This window comes from Micromys minutus (assembly GCF_963924665.1).
Source record: "Micromys minutus genome assembly, chromosome: 10".
Classification (NCBI taxonomy): domain Eukaryota; kingdom Metazoa; phylum Chordata; class Mammalia; order Rodentia; family Muridae; genus Micromys; species Micromys minutus.
The window spans coordinates 33890892-33904763 of NC_137979.1; the positions used below are offsets into that span (position 1 = coordinate 33890892).

The 13872-nt window shown below is 44.8% G+C and overlaps 1 protein-coding gene across 1 annotated transcript; it reads right to left on the reverse strand.

Annotated features, from left to right (window-relative positions):
• Nucleotides 1-6572: 6572 nt before the first annotated feature.
• LOC308426416 (C-C motif chemokine 6-like) lies at nucleotides 6573-10852 on the reverse strand. Its single transcript, XM_080924152.1, has 4 exons — nucleotides 10737-10852; nucleotides 7907-7954; nucleotides 7502-7610; nucleotides 6573-7144 (listed from the first exon to the last, which is right to left on the reverse strand). Exons 1-4 carry the CDS (start codon nucleotides 10810-10812, stop codon nucleotides 7030-7032), a joined length of 348 nt encoding a protein of 115 aa, XP_080780278.1. The 5' UTR covers nucleotides 10813-10852; the 3' UTR covers nucleotides 6573-7029.
• Nucleotides 10853-13872: the final 3020 nt, after the last annotated feature.

Below are 13872 nucleotides of genomic sequence, written 5' to 3' on the forward strand. Positions count from 1 at the left end.
TGTAGATTCTTTTCCTGCGGCTTGTGCTGGTGTTGAGTCTGTATTGGACAGAAGTGTGACACCCATCTGCAAGGTCTTCTCTTTGCAGTTTCCATTTTTCCCATGACAGAGGTTCTGCAGGCCTCAGGTTTCCCTCTATGGCCTGGGCAGCTCCTCTCATCCTCCCGAGACCTATCAGATTGTAACACTGGGGTGCTTTATGCTTCATCTGAAGGGTGTTTCCCAAGTGTGTTGGGAATGTGGGAGGAAACCACAGCACTGAGTTGGTTTAAGCAGAGGACCCATTTCCATACTTTCAAGACCTCTTGAGTATGAATCACCCTGCTGGGGGAATGCCACCCTGGGTTAGTTTAACTGGCAACCTGCTACAACCTAGAATCACTGTGGAAGAGAGCCTTAAGAGAGGACTTACCTAGAGCAGGTTGGTCTGTGGGCAGGTGTAGGGGAGATTGTCTTGATTGTTAAAGTGGGAAGACCCATCTGGAAAGGGTCAGCACTATTTCAGGGGATGGACCCGGGACTATGTAAGGGTAGAGGAAACCAGCTGAATACTAAGCAAGCAAGGAGTGAACATGCATGCATTTGATTCACTGTTCTTGACTGAGGATGTGCAAGCTCCTGCCAGCAGCTTCCCTGCTACTTGGATTTTAAGCTAAAATAAATTCGTTCCTCTCTCTCTCTGAGGCTGCTTTGTCAGTATGTAGGAATCTTGCACACACTTGGACCTTCAGAGTTCTTGGGCCCTGTGGCCATGAATAGCTGGCTCTAGAATCTGCCTGCTTTAGTCTCAAAACTATCAACTCCAGGATTGTTTTCAGTTGAGGGATCTATCTGCTCCTGATCACTGAAGGTAGGGCTCGAAGCCTGAGGACTTGAACCTTTAGCTTGTCCATAGTCACCCCTCCGGCTTTCCACAATTAATCAACTTCCCTTCCCTAGAGGCTGTGACAAGCCAAATTATGGCTCCTTAACTGGTGGAAGTTCTCCCATTTCAGGCCCCCAGCATAGCTCAGTTTTGAATAATAGACTTTATCTCAAGATGGCACTTGGCTGCTGCCCTCCCACTCATGTACCTAAAGTGACATTTCTTTCCCCCACTGACCCATGTAAATGAGAAATTACTATCTCAGCAAAACTACGCCTGGATTTGAGCATTCTGAGAGGAGCAGGCTTGCCCAGTGGCTGGAAGCTGGTTCCCTCCTTCCCCTGGGGAACAACTTGCAATAGGCAGCATTCACCAGTTAATTCTCAGCAAGAGGTGTTTTCTTTTCTGACCCTCCCTTACCAGGTTGTGGTTCCAAGACCTGCTTCCTCCCTCAGAGAGTCCAGACTCTGCTGCACACCTCGCTGGAAGGAAGAAGTAGAACCTGCGATAGGTGGGGTCTTCAGGTTCCCAGCCCAAGTGGGAGTGCTGAAAGGGGGTGGGGGGAATGGTCTCTGAGGATTTTAGTGTTATAGCTCTCTTTAGACAGTACTCAACAAAACAGCTCTCCTAGCCAATCCTCAATGAAACAGCTTGTGCACATACACCTTATTCAGGGCAGACCAGGGCTATTTATGAATGTTGGAGAGTGGGAAGGAGATTTCAGGGTAAATGCAAATCATTGGCTGGTACTTAAAGAACTGGGAACACCTCATTTGTACGGGGAGGCATTCCAGGAATCCTAGATACTTGCTGGGCAGGTTCTTATGGGGATTCATTGGGGAGGACATTGAACCTGTTGGTTTGGCAAGGACTATGTGCCTTTCCTCAGGTAAAAGGTCTGGGGGTTGGGTTCCCCAAATAAGGTCAGGCAGAGAAGAGGAAGCCCTGATGGAAAAGGGGATTCTCCATTTTGCACCAAGCACAGAGGAGCTATCTGGATATGGTAGACTGTGACCTCAAAATCCCCCTCATTTTATTTATAATGAAGAGGTATTATAGGAGTCCTCAGCCTCTATGTTGAGAACAGTTTGGTATTGAACCAGAACCTGATTGACAGTGATTTTTGCAAAGTTACTTATCTTCCATTTAAAAAATTGGGCCAGGCAGGATACTAGGAGGAACAGGGCTCCCATGGCCAGTATGGGGCCAAGGAGGAGAAGAAGCCAAGTCACAAGGTGTGAGACAGGCTGAGTCTATGACTAGCTTCAAATTGGCAGTTCAGGAGACTAAGCCTAAATTTCTGTTTCCAAGAACTGTGCAAGTCTAGGCAAGTCCAGACCTCAGAAGCTGCCTTGCCACCTGGCCTGAGGCAAGGACAGTGGGTCAGCAGCAGTTTCCAGACTTTCTCAGCAACTGTTTCCAGACTTCCCCAGAAATGGTTCTGGAATGTCCCTAGAGACAGAGCCAACAATAGAGGTTACCTACCCCTCCCTGGAATTTCCATAAGGTACTTTAAATCGGGCCTTCGAGCTTTTGGGTGTCTCCATCTTGGAATTAAAGACCTCAGCATGATGTGAGAGACCTAAGCAGAGGCCCAGAAACATAAGCTTAAGCAAAGAACCAGGTCCCCGTAGCTGCTGGGAGTCACTGGTCCTGCCGCATCCTTTTCTGCATTCAGGAGATACTGTTTTCTAGCAACCCTCCCACCCAAATGACCGTTGGGAGTCACATAGCACAGTTCCTGGAAATACCACAAATTGCTTATGATCAGATAGATGTTCTGCGAATGACCAGGCCAGAGCTGTTTGAGGCCTTGGCACCTAAAACAAACCAATCATTTTAAAAGTAGACTTCCTCATAAACCTCTTACTCAATCATGTAATGCCACGGCTGAGCAACCCGCCCCCTCCTCCCCCACACACTTGCATTTTTTCCTTTTAAAACTTCATCCCCCTAGACTTGGGCATGCTCTCCTATCCTGTTGCATCAGGAAGGTTTGTGGCCCAAGCTTAACCTTGAATAAAGACTCTCATGTGCTTGCATCAGAGCTGTGGTTCCTGGTGGTCTGTTTGGGGTTTTTGCAATCTGGGCACAACAGGTAGACTTCTGCAGAATAAAACACTCTTTAATTTTAGATACTATTTGAGTCCAGGGTATCATCCTTTGGCAAATCATGGACCCTTACGGAGGGTTTGAGTATCATGGGGTTGGGGTTTTGGGTGCATAGCATGCTCAGAAATCCCAATAGAGATCTTAGAGAATTTTTATGTTTTGTTCAACCAGCCCAGACTTGCTAGCATAGAAACAGCATTCCTTCCGCAACCTAATGCAGGTACCTTCCTGTTTGACAGTCATCAAGTCCAGAGCTCTCCAGTTTTGGAGAGCAACCTACTCTAGGGAGCTTGTCTATCATTGGAAGGACTGTCCATAGTGTAAGCCATCGCCTGGTCAAGCTTGTCCTGAAAGTCACTGGCCAGATGGTGTTTGGATGAGGGCTGCTCCAGTTGCTTCTGTGGAACCTAGCAAGACTGTGAAACTCAGTTTGATGAGCAGGGGAATGAAGAACTCTCTCTCCTTTCAGTCTCCTCTCAGCTGCAAGATGAGTTCTTCTGGCTTATAGAGATAAACCTGGGGAATTATTGTCACAGGCAGAGGTCTTGAAAATGGGATTTGATGCAGGAATCAGTGGCACATATTGGCTTGGTGATGGTGATGTAGAACCTGCAAGGCAAAGGGGGAGGAAAGGTCAAAGAGAGGAATGTTTTGTAACTTCTGTGTGGATAAGGACTCATGGAGGTTCACGAAGCTAGGTGTTAATGGAACAGTCACCAACAGGGGCCAGGAGAGGGAAGCACTGTGGGTATTTGGGCTGTGTGATTAGGGAAGGAGATTGGCTGTATATTTGATATACCATAGCCAGGAAAGGGTAGTCTGAACCCAGTTTGATTTTCCTGTTGAAGAATGCTAACATGCATAAATATTGATTTGGAGGCAGAAACAAGCTGGCAGGAGATGTATAGTTCAGCCATGGGGCACTTGGCAAATCCACTAGGGTGGAGCTTACCCATAATTCCCATTCACTATAGTTCACCTCAGGAAAGCTGAAAATGAGTTTTAAAGTTGGTGAGCACGGTGCCACCACAACTGGAGGTTTCAATTTGGTATTCCCAATGTCTGAAACCTCCATATCTGGAGGTCTCCTGGAGGCGGTCACCTGGGTTGCAGTAAGGAAAGCAGAGGGAAGGGCTGGGGATCATTTATGTCACCTGCTTAAGGTAACTGAGAAAGGAAACACCATGTTAATTATTATCCGGACCAGGCAGTAACAGCTTCTCTGGGAAAAAGAAACTGGCTTAAGTAGATGGTCTTATTTATTTATTAATTAAAGAGTAAATAATAGTTGTTGATCTAGTCTGAGAATGTCCAGGGCTCCAAACTCCTGTTGGGCACACAGGCTGAGAGATCAACAGGCACTCTCTCTTGTCTGAAGAGAGGATGGCAGGCGGTTATGAGGCTCTTCCTCCATTTCCTTGGTGGGTTCTTGGAAAGAGTAGCTATGCGGATAAAAGGAAGGAGAAGCAGGATGCTCTGTCTCTGCTTCCGCAGAGAATTGGGGAGTGGGGAAAGCCATAAGTTGGTCTGGCAATTTGCTTATGGTTATGAAGGCATCCTGTGGGGTGTTGCCAGGATGGGCCAGGGGCAAAGGGGTGGGGAAGCCACCATCTGGCAGGGCTGTTTATCCACCACTTCTTCAGAGTTCAGGGTTGCTCAGCAGAAGGAGGGGAAGTAGATGGGGTTGAGTGCCCACATGGCTTTTTAGTGAGTTTTGTTGTTTTTAATGAGGGGCTTAATAGGTCCAGTATTTTTCCAATCTGAGGGGTGTTTTTTATGCAATGAAGTATACTCCATGATAGATAAGAAAAGAAATGCTGTTGGGATTCTGTATACCCCCACCCCTAAGTTACCTGGCAATAGCAAGGTATCCTCTGCCCAGGTGACCTGACACTATAAAAGGAGGGCTTGTCCCCTCCTCTCTCTCTTGCTCTCTCTCTTGTTCCCTTGTTTCCCCCTCTTTATTTCCCCCTCCCATGCTCATGGCTGGCCTCTACTCCTCTACTTCTTTATTCCTCTCTTCTTTCTCTCTCTTTGCCTCTACTACCCTCTTAACTCCCCCATGACCTAAATAAACTCTATTCTATACTATACCATCTTGTGGCTGGTCCCTTAGGGGGAAGAGATTCCCAACATGGATCCCCCAGAGGCATCCCCCTCTCCTCCAGGCTTCACTGCACCTGGCGATGGGCGATATCCCCCCCCAACCTCCGGCGGACTCTATCCTTTTCATAACATTGGTGCCGAAACCCGGGAAGTCATCTTTAAACAACAAATGCCTTGTCCAATGGGAATGTTCCTGCAGCATTTTGGGCTCCAGGTAATTCCACAGAGGTCCAAAAACATTAAGCCTTCCCAAAGATTTTTAAGAGTTTTATTGGTCACCCTAAGTGGTATTTACTGGTTGCTGTGTTACTGTTTTTTTTTTTTTTTTTTTTTTTTTTTTCTTTTTCTTTTTCTTTTTTTTTTTTTTTTAATTTTTGTTTCAAGAAGAAATTAGACAAAGGGTCTTTGCCAACTCTTGTATGGGCTGTCGGGTTTCACACAGAGGTTTAAGGACCTTATGCCAACACCAGAGAATGCTCTGACCAGAAGGCTTCAAATGTCCTTTTAATATATCTGAATCCACTTAATGGCTCCCACTGAGAACAAAGTGGAAAAGAGATAGGTTGCCTGCCCTCAGAGTATAAAGGCTTAAGTCTTTGGGCTGATGGCTTAGGGCAGGGAGATGGCTGGTGCTCAGGGACTGGGGGCCCTTAATGCTTGTTTGTTCAAACCAGAGAGCCTGTTGAATCCACATGGGTGCCAGCTGTGGTTAGGTACCAGCTGTGGTTCTGCATTCTGCTTCTTCCTTCAGGGTGTCCGGGCACCGCTGGTACAGCAGGCTGGGAGGTTGAAGAAGAATCTAAAAAGGGTGGGGTTTACAGGATCCTGGACCTGATGGGACTGTGGGGGTTGGGGAGTGGATGGGGAGAAGATTTTTGTTTTACAGCTCTTTTAGACAGTAGTCAATGAAACAGCTCTCTTAAAGGATCTTCAGAGAAACACCTCATGCACACACACTTTATTTGGGGCGAACCAGGCCTATACCTGAATCTTGGAGTGTGGGGAGGAGTTTTCAGGGTAAAATGTAAATTACTGGATAAAGTTTAAAGTGTTGGGAATGCCTCATTTGCATGGGGAGGTATTCCAAAGAGCACTTGCTGGGCAGGTTCTTACTGGAAAGAGGAAGTTGAACTTGCAGATTTACCAACAACTACCTGAACTTCCTCAGGTAGAAGGTGGGGGAGTGTGTGTCAGCTTCACCAGATAAGGTCAGGCAGAGAAGAAGATGCCTCGCTGAAAAAGGGATTCTTCCATTTTGCACCAAGCTCAGAGGAATAGATTGGAATAAATTGTGTTCTTAAAATTTCCTTAAAAATTATATCATGATGTCTTTTTGTTTAGAATATTCAGTTATATGATCCCATTCTCCCTCCTGTATGTAAGGTGAATGAGTGAGCGAGATACTTTCATCCTCATACCCAATTTCAGACTGGTCCCATAGTTCTATGAATCTGAAGAGAGACAGACAGACCTGTAGAGACATTGAGTACACTTTTATTGGGGGCACTTATGGCTCTATGGCAGTAAGAACATCCTGCTCTATGGTGGCCATTTTGGGTGGCAGGAAGAACAGCAGGGTCCCCAAAAAGTTGGACATATGTATGGCTTAGGGCAAAAATGAATTTAATCTCAGCTGGATATACCCGACTTAAGCTCAAATCAGAACCAGACACATTCCAAAGCCCCAAAGATTACTTCAATAGTTTAACCATTTACAGTCTGCTGAGAAACTAAGCAAAAGAAACCCAACAGTTGCTCAAAGACAATCATGATGGTTACAACTCAAGATGGCTCTAATCATGTCAAGCTAAGTGCATATGAATACTGCTTTAAACTGGAACAGCAGAACACATGCTTTAAATATCTATAAAAATAAATGCTTAGGGTCTCCTAGGTGGTCACCAGGGAAGACAGAAGAAAGCAGATGACAATACATGCCCTTCTTCTCAAGCAATGGCCCTGTTCCCACGTCCTGAGCCTTGCTTCAGGGTACTTATACACTTCTGAACTCTCCGATCATGGGGGTTGGCACAGACCTGGTTCCTCTTTTTGGTGACAAAGCTGGAGAAAAAGGAGAAGAAAGATTACAAACAGAGCTCTCTAGTAAAGAGGGAAGGAGAACCTTATTCTCTGGACCCTCTGATTTTCCACTCAACTGTCTGTTCTTTATAAGAGGTAGCTCAGCACCACCATCCCCTCTCTGGGACCCCCTCTAGACCTGTGAGGTTCTCTAGGGACTCATGGAGTGACTTGGGCAGATTTCTGCCTGCTGTCTCCCATTCTACACCCTGAAGTATCCTCCCCCTCACCTGGTGAGATCCAAGGATGGGCCTTTTCTGGAAGTCTATCTACCAGGTCATCCAAGATCCTGGAGGCTCCCCCTTCCCATAGCACATAATGAGTGAGCTTTCCACTTACATGATGCCTGGCTTGGTGCACCCACCACTGGTAGGAAAATAATATATAAATCTTGTACATGGGATCTGTGAGGCATAGGAGAAGCAGCAGTCTGAAGAGTCTTGAAAGCCTGTAGGAAGACAAATGGCCAGGCTGTTGCTCTCAAGAGTGCTGTGGGGGATGGGTCCCATGGAGATTGAGAAGGGTCAGAACTCAAGGGATACTTTTGCTCTTAGAAGGTGGACTCAGGGCACCCGGGTATATGTAGAAAAGGCATCATGGGGTGAGTCCCCATACCACAAGCCACTCTCTCCAGAGATGCTCAGCACATTCAGGGCCCTCTGATCCTGTTCTTTCATGGGGAAGGTGAAGCTATAATGTCATATCCACCCAGCCCTTTTAAACATGTCATATCTGGTCATTTACCATGATGAACTATTGGCGGGTTAAAGCGATGATCTTCTTTTATCATTTCTGGAAGAAACAGACAAGGCGGGGAAATTAATTCGTGGTTGCAGCATCACATTCACCCCACCATTCACCACAAATTCCACCCCCAGTTTTTGGTGAACAAGGCAAGATCTTGCAGCCCCGTTATAAAAACATTCTGTAGATTCTAAAGTATTAAAAACGAGCTGCAAACCTAACACAGGTAAGGTAACTGAAAATGCAGTTTGCAATAGGCATGCATCTGTAATCCATGCAGTCTAGAAGCAAATTTCCTAGCAACCCACTTAGTGGTATGATGTTCTTCATGGTGTAGTGAAGTGGTTTTTTGTTTGTTTGTTTGTTTGTTTGTTTGTTTTTGTTTTGTTTTTACTGTTTGTCCCATTAGTATAAAGATACTGTTGTAGGAACTTGACTTTGTTACTATGTTTCTTAGATCATATCTGGCATAGGAGACAGAAGCAAGCGTGTGTGTGTGTGTGTGTGTGTGTGTGTGTGTGTGTGTGTGTGTGTGTTTGTGTATGTGCACGTGGAAATCAGGAGATAGCTTGATTTTGTGGAAGTAGTTCTCTTTCTGCCTTTACACAGGTTCTGGGGATCTAACTCAGGCAGCTGAGCTGGCAAAGCAGCAGCCTTTACCACTGAACCATCTTGTCAGTCTCCCTTAAGTCACTGTTAAGTGTCCACTTTAATAGTATCAAGTACAAACTACTGTGTACCTGCCCCTTCATCCACTCACAACCCTCTAAGCCTCTCTAGTCTTTACAAATGGACTCCTTCAAGTGGCGCACATGAATGGGACCAGGCAGTACCTGCCCTTCATGACTGGCATACTCCCCTGGTGATACCAGTTCCTTGGTGTTCCTCCTTTTTGTTGTACATACCAGAATGCCTTCCCTCTTAACAGTGAGTAATATTCCACTGCAGAAGTGTGCCTGTCACACTTTACTTACACACTCATCTACTGATGCATATGTAGTGTCTTCTCCTTTTGTGTGGTGTGCATAAAAATAATTGCATAAAAATCTTTCCATGTATCTGTTTTGAATTTTTTGGGGCCAATACTCTGAAGTGAAATTAGTGTGTGTTGTGCTAACTTATCAAAACTCTACTTATGCATTGCAAAATTTATATCGTGCAAAGATTCTGGATAAAGTATTGTAAAGCCGCCTGTGATAATTAGACAAATGCAACTCAAGCAACCATCCCTCCCTGTTTTCCCTTCCCGCCCCCTCTCTTTTCCTCTCTCCCTTTCTTTTACTTTCCCCCTCCCTCCTTCTTTTTCCTTTTCTTTCTCCCTTCTTCATTTTCTCCCGTTTCCAACTTAAGTTAGGTTATCACAGCTGAAAAGATAGCTGTAAAAGTTGATTTTTAGTGGGTGGAGACATGGTTCAATAGTTAAGGCACCCAAAGGACCGGAGTCCGGTTCTCAGCACCCATGTCAGGTGGCTTACACTGCCTGAAATTCCAGCTCCAGGGGGTCCAACACCTTCTTCTGCCCTCCAAAGCCATCTGCACACAGGTGTGCATGCATACACTCAGACACAGGCATGCATAAGAAGAAAAGGAATCTAACTAAAACACTGGCATTCACTTCTTATACCAAAGTTTAAATCAACGATTTTGACAGTAAGGATTAAGCTATCAACGCATCCAGCAGCTGCTTCCTCTTGTTCTAGTGGATTTCTTTTACAGAGCTGCTCTACCATCTTTGGAGCTTCCACACCCACAGAGCCAAGCAAGGAAACGTTTCCTGAACTATTACTGGGGCACTAGAGACTTTTTGCCATGGTTCTCTGGACAACAGTGCAGTGAGCATTCACAGACATTTGAGCTGTTCTAAGTCTTACAAATATATAGAATATTTAAATGTACAGATGAAGGTGTGTGGGGGTTATAGACTTGAAGTCTGGGGATTTTGATATCCATATGGGTCTAGGGTCCCAGGAAATCAGGAAATGGTATAGTCAGTCTGGCTTACATTCAGGAGGCACGTGGATACATTGTAACATGCGTCACCTGTTTTAGGTAGAGCTTGGGAAACACAGAGAAGATCCCAAATGATCATGTCTTTCTGTACTAAATCCCAGGCTTGCCCCTAACCTAACTCCCCCCGCCCCAGTTAGCCTTAATCTTGAGGTTATGACTTTTGATTCAGTTTTCTCATTTATAAAATGACAGTGGTCACAGTAATAGAGGAAAAAATATAAAATCACTGATGGCTTACTCTTATCTCATACCCACCCCCAAAAGGCAACTTCTCATTGTTTAATATGACACCTATTCTGCAGGGCTTTTAGGAGGGATCAGTATGCTAACAGCCATGAGACAAGCAGAACGGTAGCTGTCTAGTACATAAAAAGCTCCAGCTAATGCGTTTGTCAAATAAAAGAATAGTATGGTTAAACTGTCTTGGGTTGAATTGATTACCTGCCTGTCCCACCTCTTCAAATTGAGGGCGTTGTTAGAGGTAGCGTTGGACACATCAACCATCATGCCTCCTGCAAATCTGCTTCCCTCCCACTTATAATTTTACTCCTGTTCTTTTGAGTTTAACGCTTAGTCCTGTGTCAGCTAAAGAAACTTATCAAGCATAATTATTTCCTCAAATGGAAGCCAGCTTCTGAGTTGAGTCTCCTCCAGGGCCTAAAGGCTTAAGACAGGCAGATCTATAACCTGATGCTGTTTCTGAAGAAACTCCATTACTATGTCAAGAAGACAGTATTTCCAGGAGGGAAATGGTCTCCTTCCCTAGCTTCCCCCAGTTCTCACAGGCTTGCCCATTGGTGAGAGAGCTCAGGGAACTCACCGTGTATGAGCCCAGCCTGGGACCCAAGGACAGCCACAAGGATAAGGACTGAAATGGCAGTCTTGGAATTTCTCATTCTCCTGGAGGACAGGCCCAGCTGGTCTGAGGGTTTCCGCTCACTCCTCCCTGACTCTCTGGCCTGCCCTGGTATTTATAAGCTAGGAGGTTCAGGAAGTGCCAGGGTAGAGTTCAGAATGCTGCTCCTGGCTACATAATACACAACAGGCTAGTTCTAAAAGAGGGAACAAGATTGAAAATGCAACAGGAAGTGGAGGGCCAAGAATGCAACAGGAAATGAGTGTAGAGGTCATGGTGGGCTAGAAAAACAGGGACAATGAAGGGAGTGTTAGAGAGAAAGGAGCACCCTACTCAGAGGTCTTCTTGATGATTAAGGCCTGTGTTGGACCACATAGCTAGTAAGAGGAGGGATGAGGGTAAGAGTCATCTTACCTGGAAGAGAGGATGGAAAGACATGGCTATTTGCAATATTTTCTGGTTTTTGCAAGCTCCACCCAGAACATGTGAAGCCTGTAATAAGCTAAGAGTGAAGAATTGCAGTGTAATTACCCAAGGAAAATTCCCTATAGAGACAATGTTCCTTACATACAGAGATATTTTAAAAAGAATGTTAATACAGCAATGGATTATGCTGCCTATGTATTTATTAAATAGCAACGAACTATGTTTAATAGTATATGATATTTAGGAATGATCTAATTCCCTTTCCAGATGTGAACATGTAATTTTCTGAGAATCTTACAAATAAGACTACACATTTCATTATAGTGAAAATGTACCTCAACTTCTTTGTGGGATGGATCTTCATGACCAAGGGCAATACCATAGGAGCTGCAATCCTTCTTAATGAACCTCAAGAACCACCCTATGACCTCATTTACTAAAAAAAGAGGAAATAAGTTTCTTAGCAGCCCTTTGGGATATAACTCCAGAGGGTACTAAAGTTATATATGCAGTTGGTGTAACTGAATTGTAACTTAACTGTGACTCTCTTGGGAAGTTCATGTCTACATCTAAGTGTGTAATGTCCATTTCCCAAGTGTCTCTATTCACACTCATAGATAAGTTTATGTTTTTAAAAAAAAATCTCTTTCTGGTAAACTCCAACTCTAGGGTCAGAGAGGCAGATTCATCATTAAGAGCACAAATCGGGGCTAGAGAGATGGCTCAGTGGGTAAGAACACTGACTGCTCTTCCAGAGGTCCTGAGTTCAATTCCCAGCAACCACATGGTGGCTCACAACCATCTGTAATGGGATCTGATGCCCTCTTCTGGTGTGTCTGAAGACTGATATCGTATACTCACATAAAATAAATAAACAAACAAAAAGTCACAAATTGCTGTTGCAAAGGACCCCAGTTTGGTTCTTGGCACCCATAATGAACAGCTTGTCACTGCCTATAACTAGAGCTGCAGAAGGGCCTGACTGATGTTTCTGGCCCCGGTGGGCACTTGCACATGCACATGTGTATGGGTGCATAACCAGCACACACGGACACACAAATATATACATAATTAATAATAGCAAATAAATCTTTACTTTTAAAACCCTCCCAGGCTGCTTCATGTTGTCTGCCCTGACATTGTTTTATACAGCCAAGCACCCTGCTTTATCTGTGCTAAGGTCTCTGGAAAGAACTCCCCAGCCTCATCCATGCAGCAGCATGGAGCTGTGCCCAATTCATGCCCTACTTACTACTGCTATTGACGTCTTTTCTGGTGACCACAAATGGACCGGCTCCAAAGCAGTGTTGGTGAGTTTCCTTGTTGGTGATTAGCTGTTCTCTTCTACCCATTGGCTTACGGGTTGCTCTCATTTCTCTCTGTTTCTGAGCAGAGGCTAACACAGGGTTTGAGGGGTGACATTGGTTTTGAATAGGGGAATCTCCTGGGAGCCGTTTATACCCCTCTCCTGGGTCAGATGGAACAATCATAGTAATCCAGAAGGTTACCACCATAAGGAGTAGAACCACAGTCTTATATGATCTTTGCCTCTGGGAGGGCTCTCTGAGACCCTGTTGATGTGACACCCAGAGTCTCGATCCTCATTTTGAATCCAGTGTGTTCTGGATCTGAACTGCACTAGGGAAGAACAAAATCTTCCTATTGGTCCTCCCAAATGATCCTTTTTTTGCCTGCCTGCTTTGAGACTTGTCCCCTCAGGTGCAGGGAACTCTGTGCTCTCTTCATCAGTGCTGAGGTGCCAGCTTGCTTTTACAGGCTAAACTTTCTTCTCCCGGAGATAGAGGCTTGTTTTCATTCCAGAGTCTCGCCAGAGGATGTTCCGAGGATTCTGGAGCTTGGCAATGTGCCAATCAGCAAATTTAGATCCATGTTTCTCATTTCATCTCCATACCTTGGGTGTCGCTGTCTCTCTAAACTTGCAACGAGACACTGTTCAGTTCTTCAGAGAAGTTTTCTGGGGAAGCCTGTGAAGAAATTACTCATTTGCACTGTAGTGCACTAACGACCATAAGACAGGGCACTAGGGTCTGGTCCAGGTTGGAAACTCAGTGTGATATCCCAGGACATTTCCTTTTACAGGTGCAAATGAAAAGAATAAACATAGCTTCGTCTCGGTATAATTTTAAAAAGTGGAGACATATGGCTCAAAATAACGTTTTAGGAAATTTTATTTTTAGAGACATTATCTCTCCCTCTGGCTCAGCATTCAGAACAGAAAAAAATAATTAAGTAAGTTCTTCCCAAGCTTTGTATTTTAGTCCTCACTACATGAGCCCTGCCGAATGTGCTTTGTGCTTTTTGTTATTGAGGGTTGCTGCTTTGGAGGTACAAATTTTAGGTTAGGGATTGCTTAGTGTCATAGTGTCATGGAGGAAATAGTCACACCCACATCCCAAGGTACCTACAACCTAACAGATGACACACACAAATGAAAGCCATGAAATCTTTGGTCTATTTTTTTTTTTTTTTACAGCTATTCTGTGTACTGTCTGCTTGTGTTTTTAGACCGCTTGCATGGCACCAAATTGTCTTAGAAGATAAAGTGATTGTTCACGTAATCTGAAATGTTCAATTAGCAGCTTAACCGAACCTGCTGTTCTCCATTCATCAGTTAAAGAGATAAGTAACAGTGAAAGGCAGAAGAAGGGAACTA

What these genes read in the sequence shown, in the direction of transcription:
- LOC308426416 (XM_080924152.1), bottom strand. Translation starts at nt 10,812, where the DNA reads ATGAGAAATTCCAAGACTGCCATTTCAGTCCTTATCCTTGTGGCTGTC. An exon ending in CCCGCCAATAGTTCATCATG is followed by an intron (nt 7,611 to 7,906) that starts GTAAATGACCAG and finishes GTCTTCCTACAG; the next exon opens with GCTTTCAAGACTCTTCAGAC. An exon ending in TGCACCAAGCCAGGCATCAT is followed by an intron (nt 7,145 to 7,501) that starts GTAAGTGGAAAG and finishes CTTTTTCTCCAG; the next exon opens with CTTTGTCACCAAAAAGAGGA.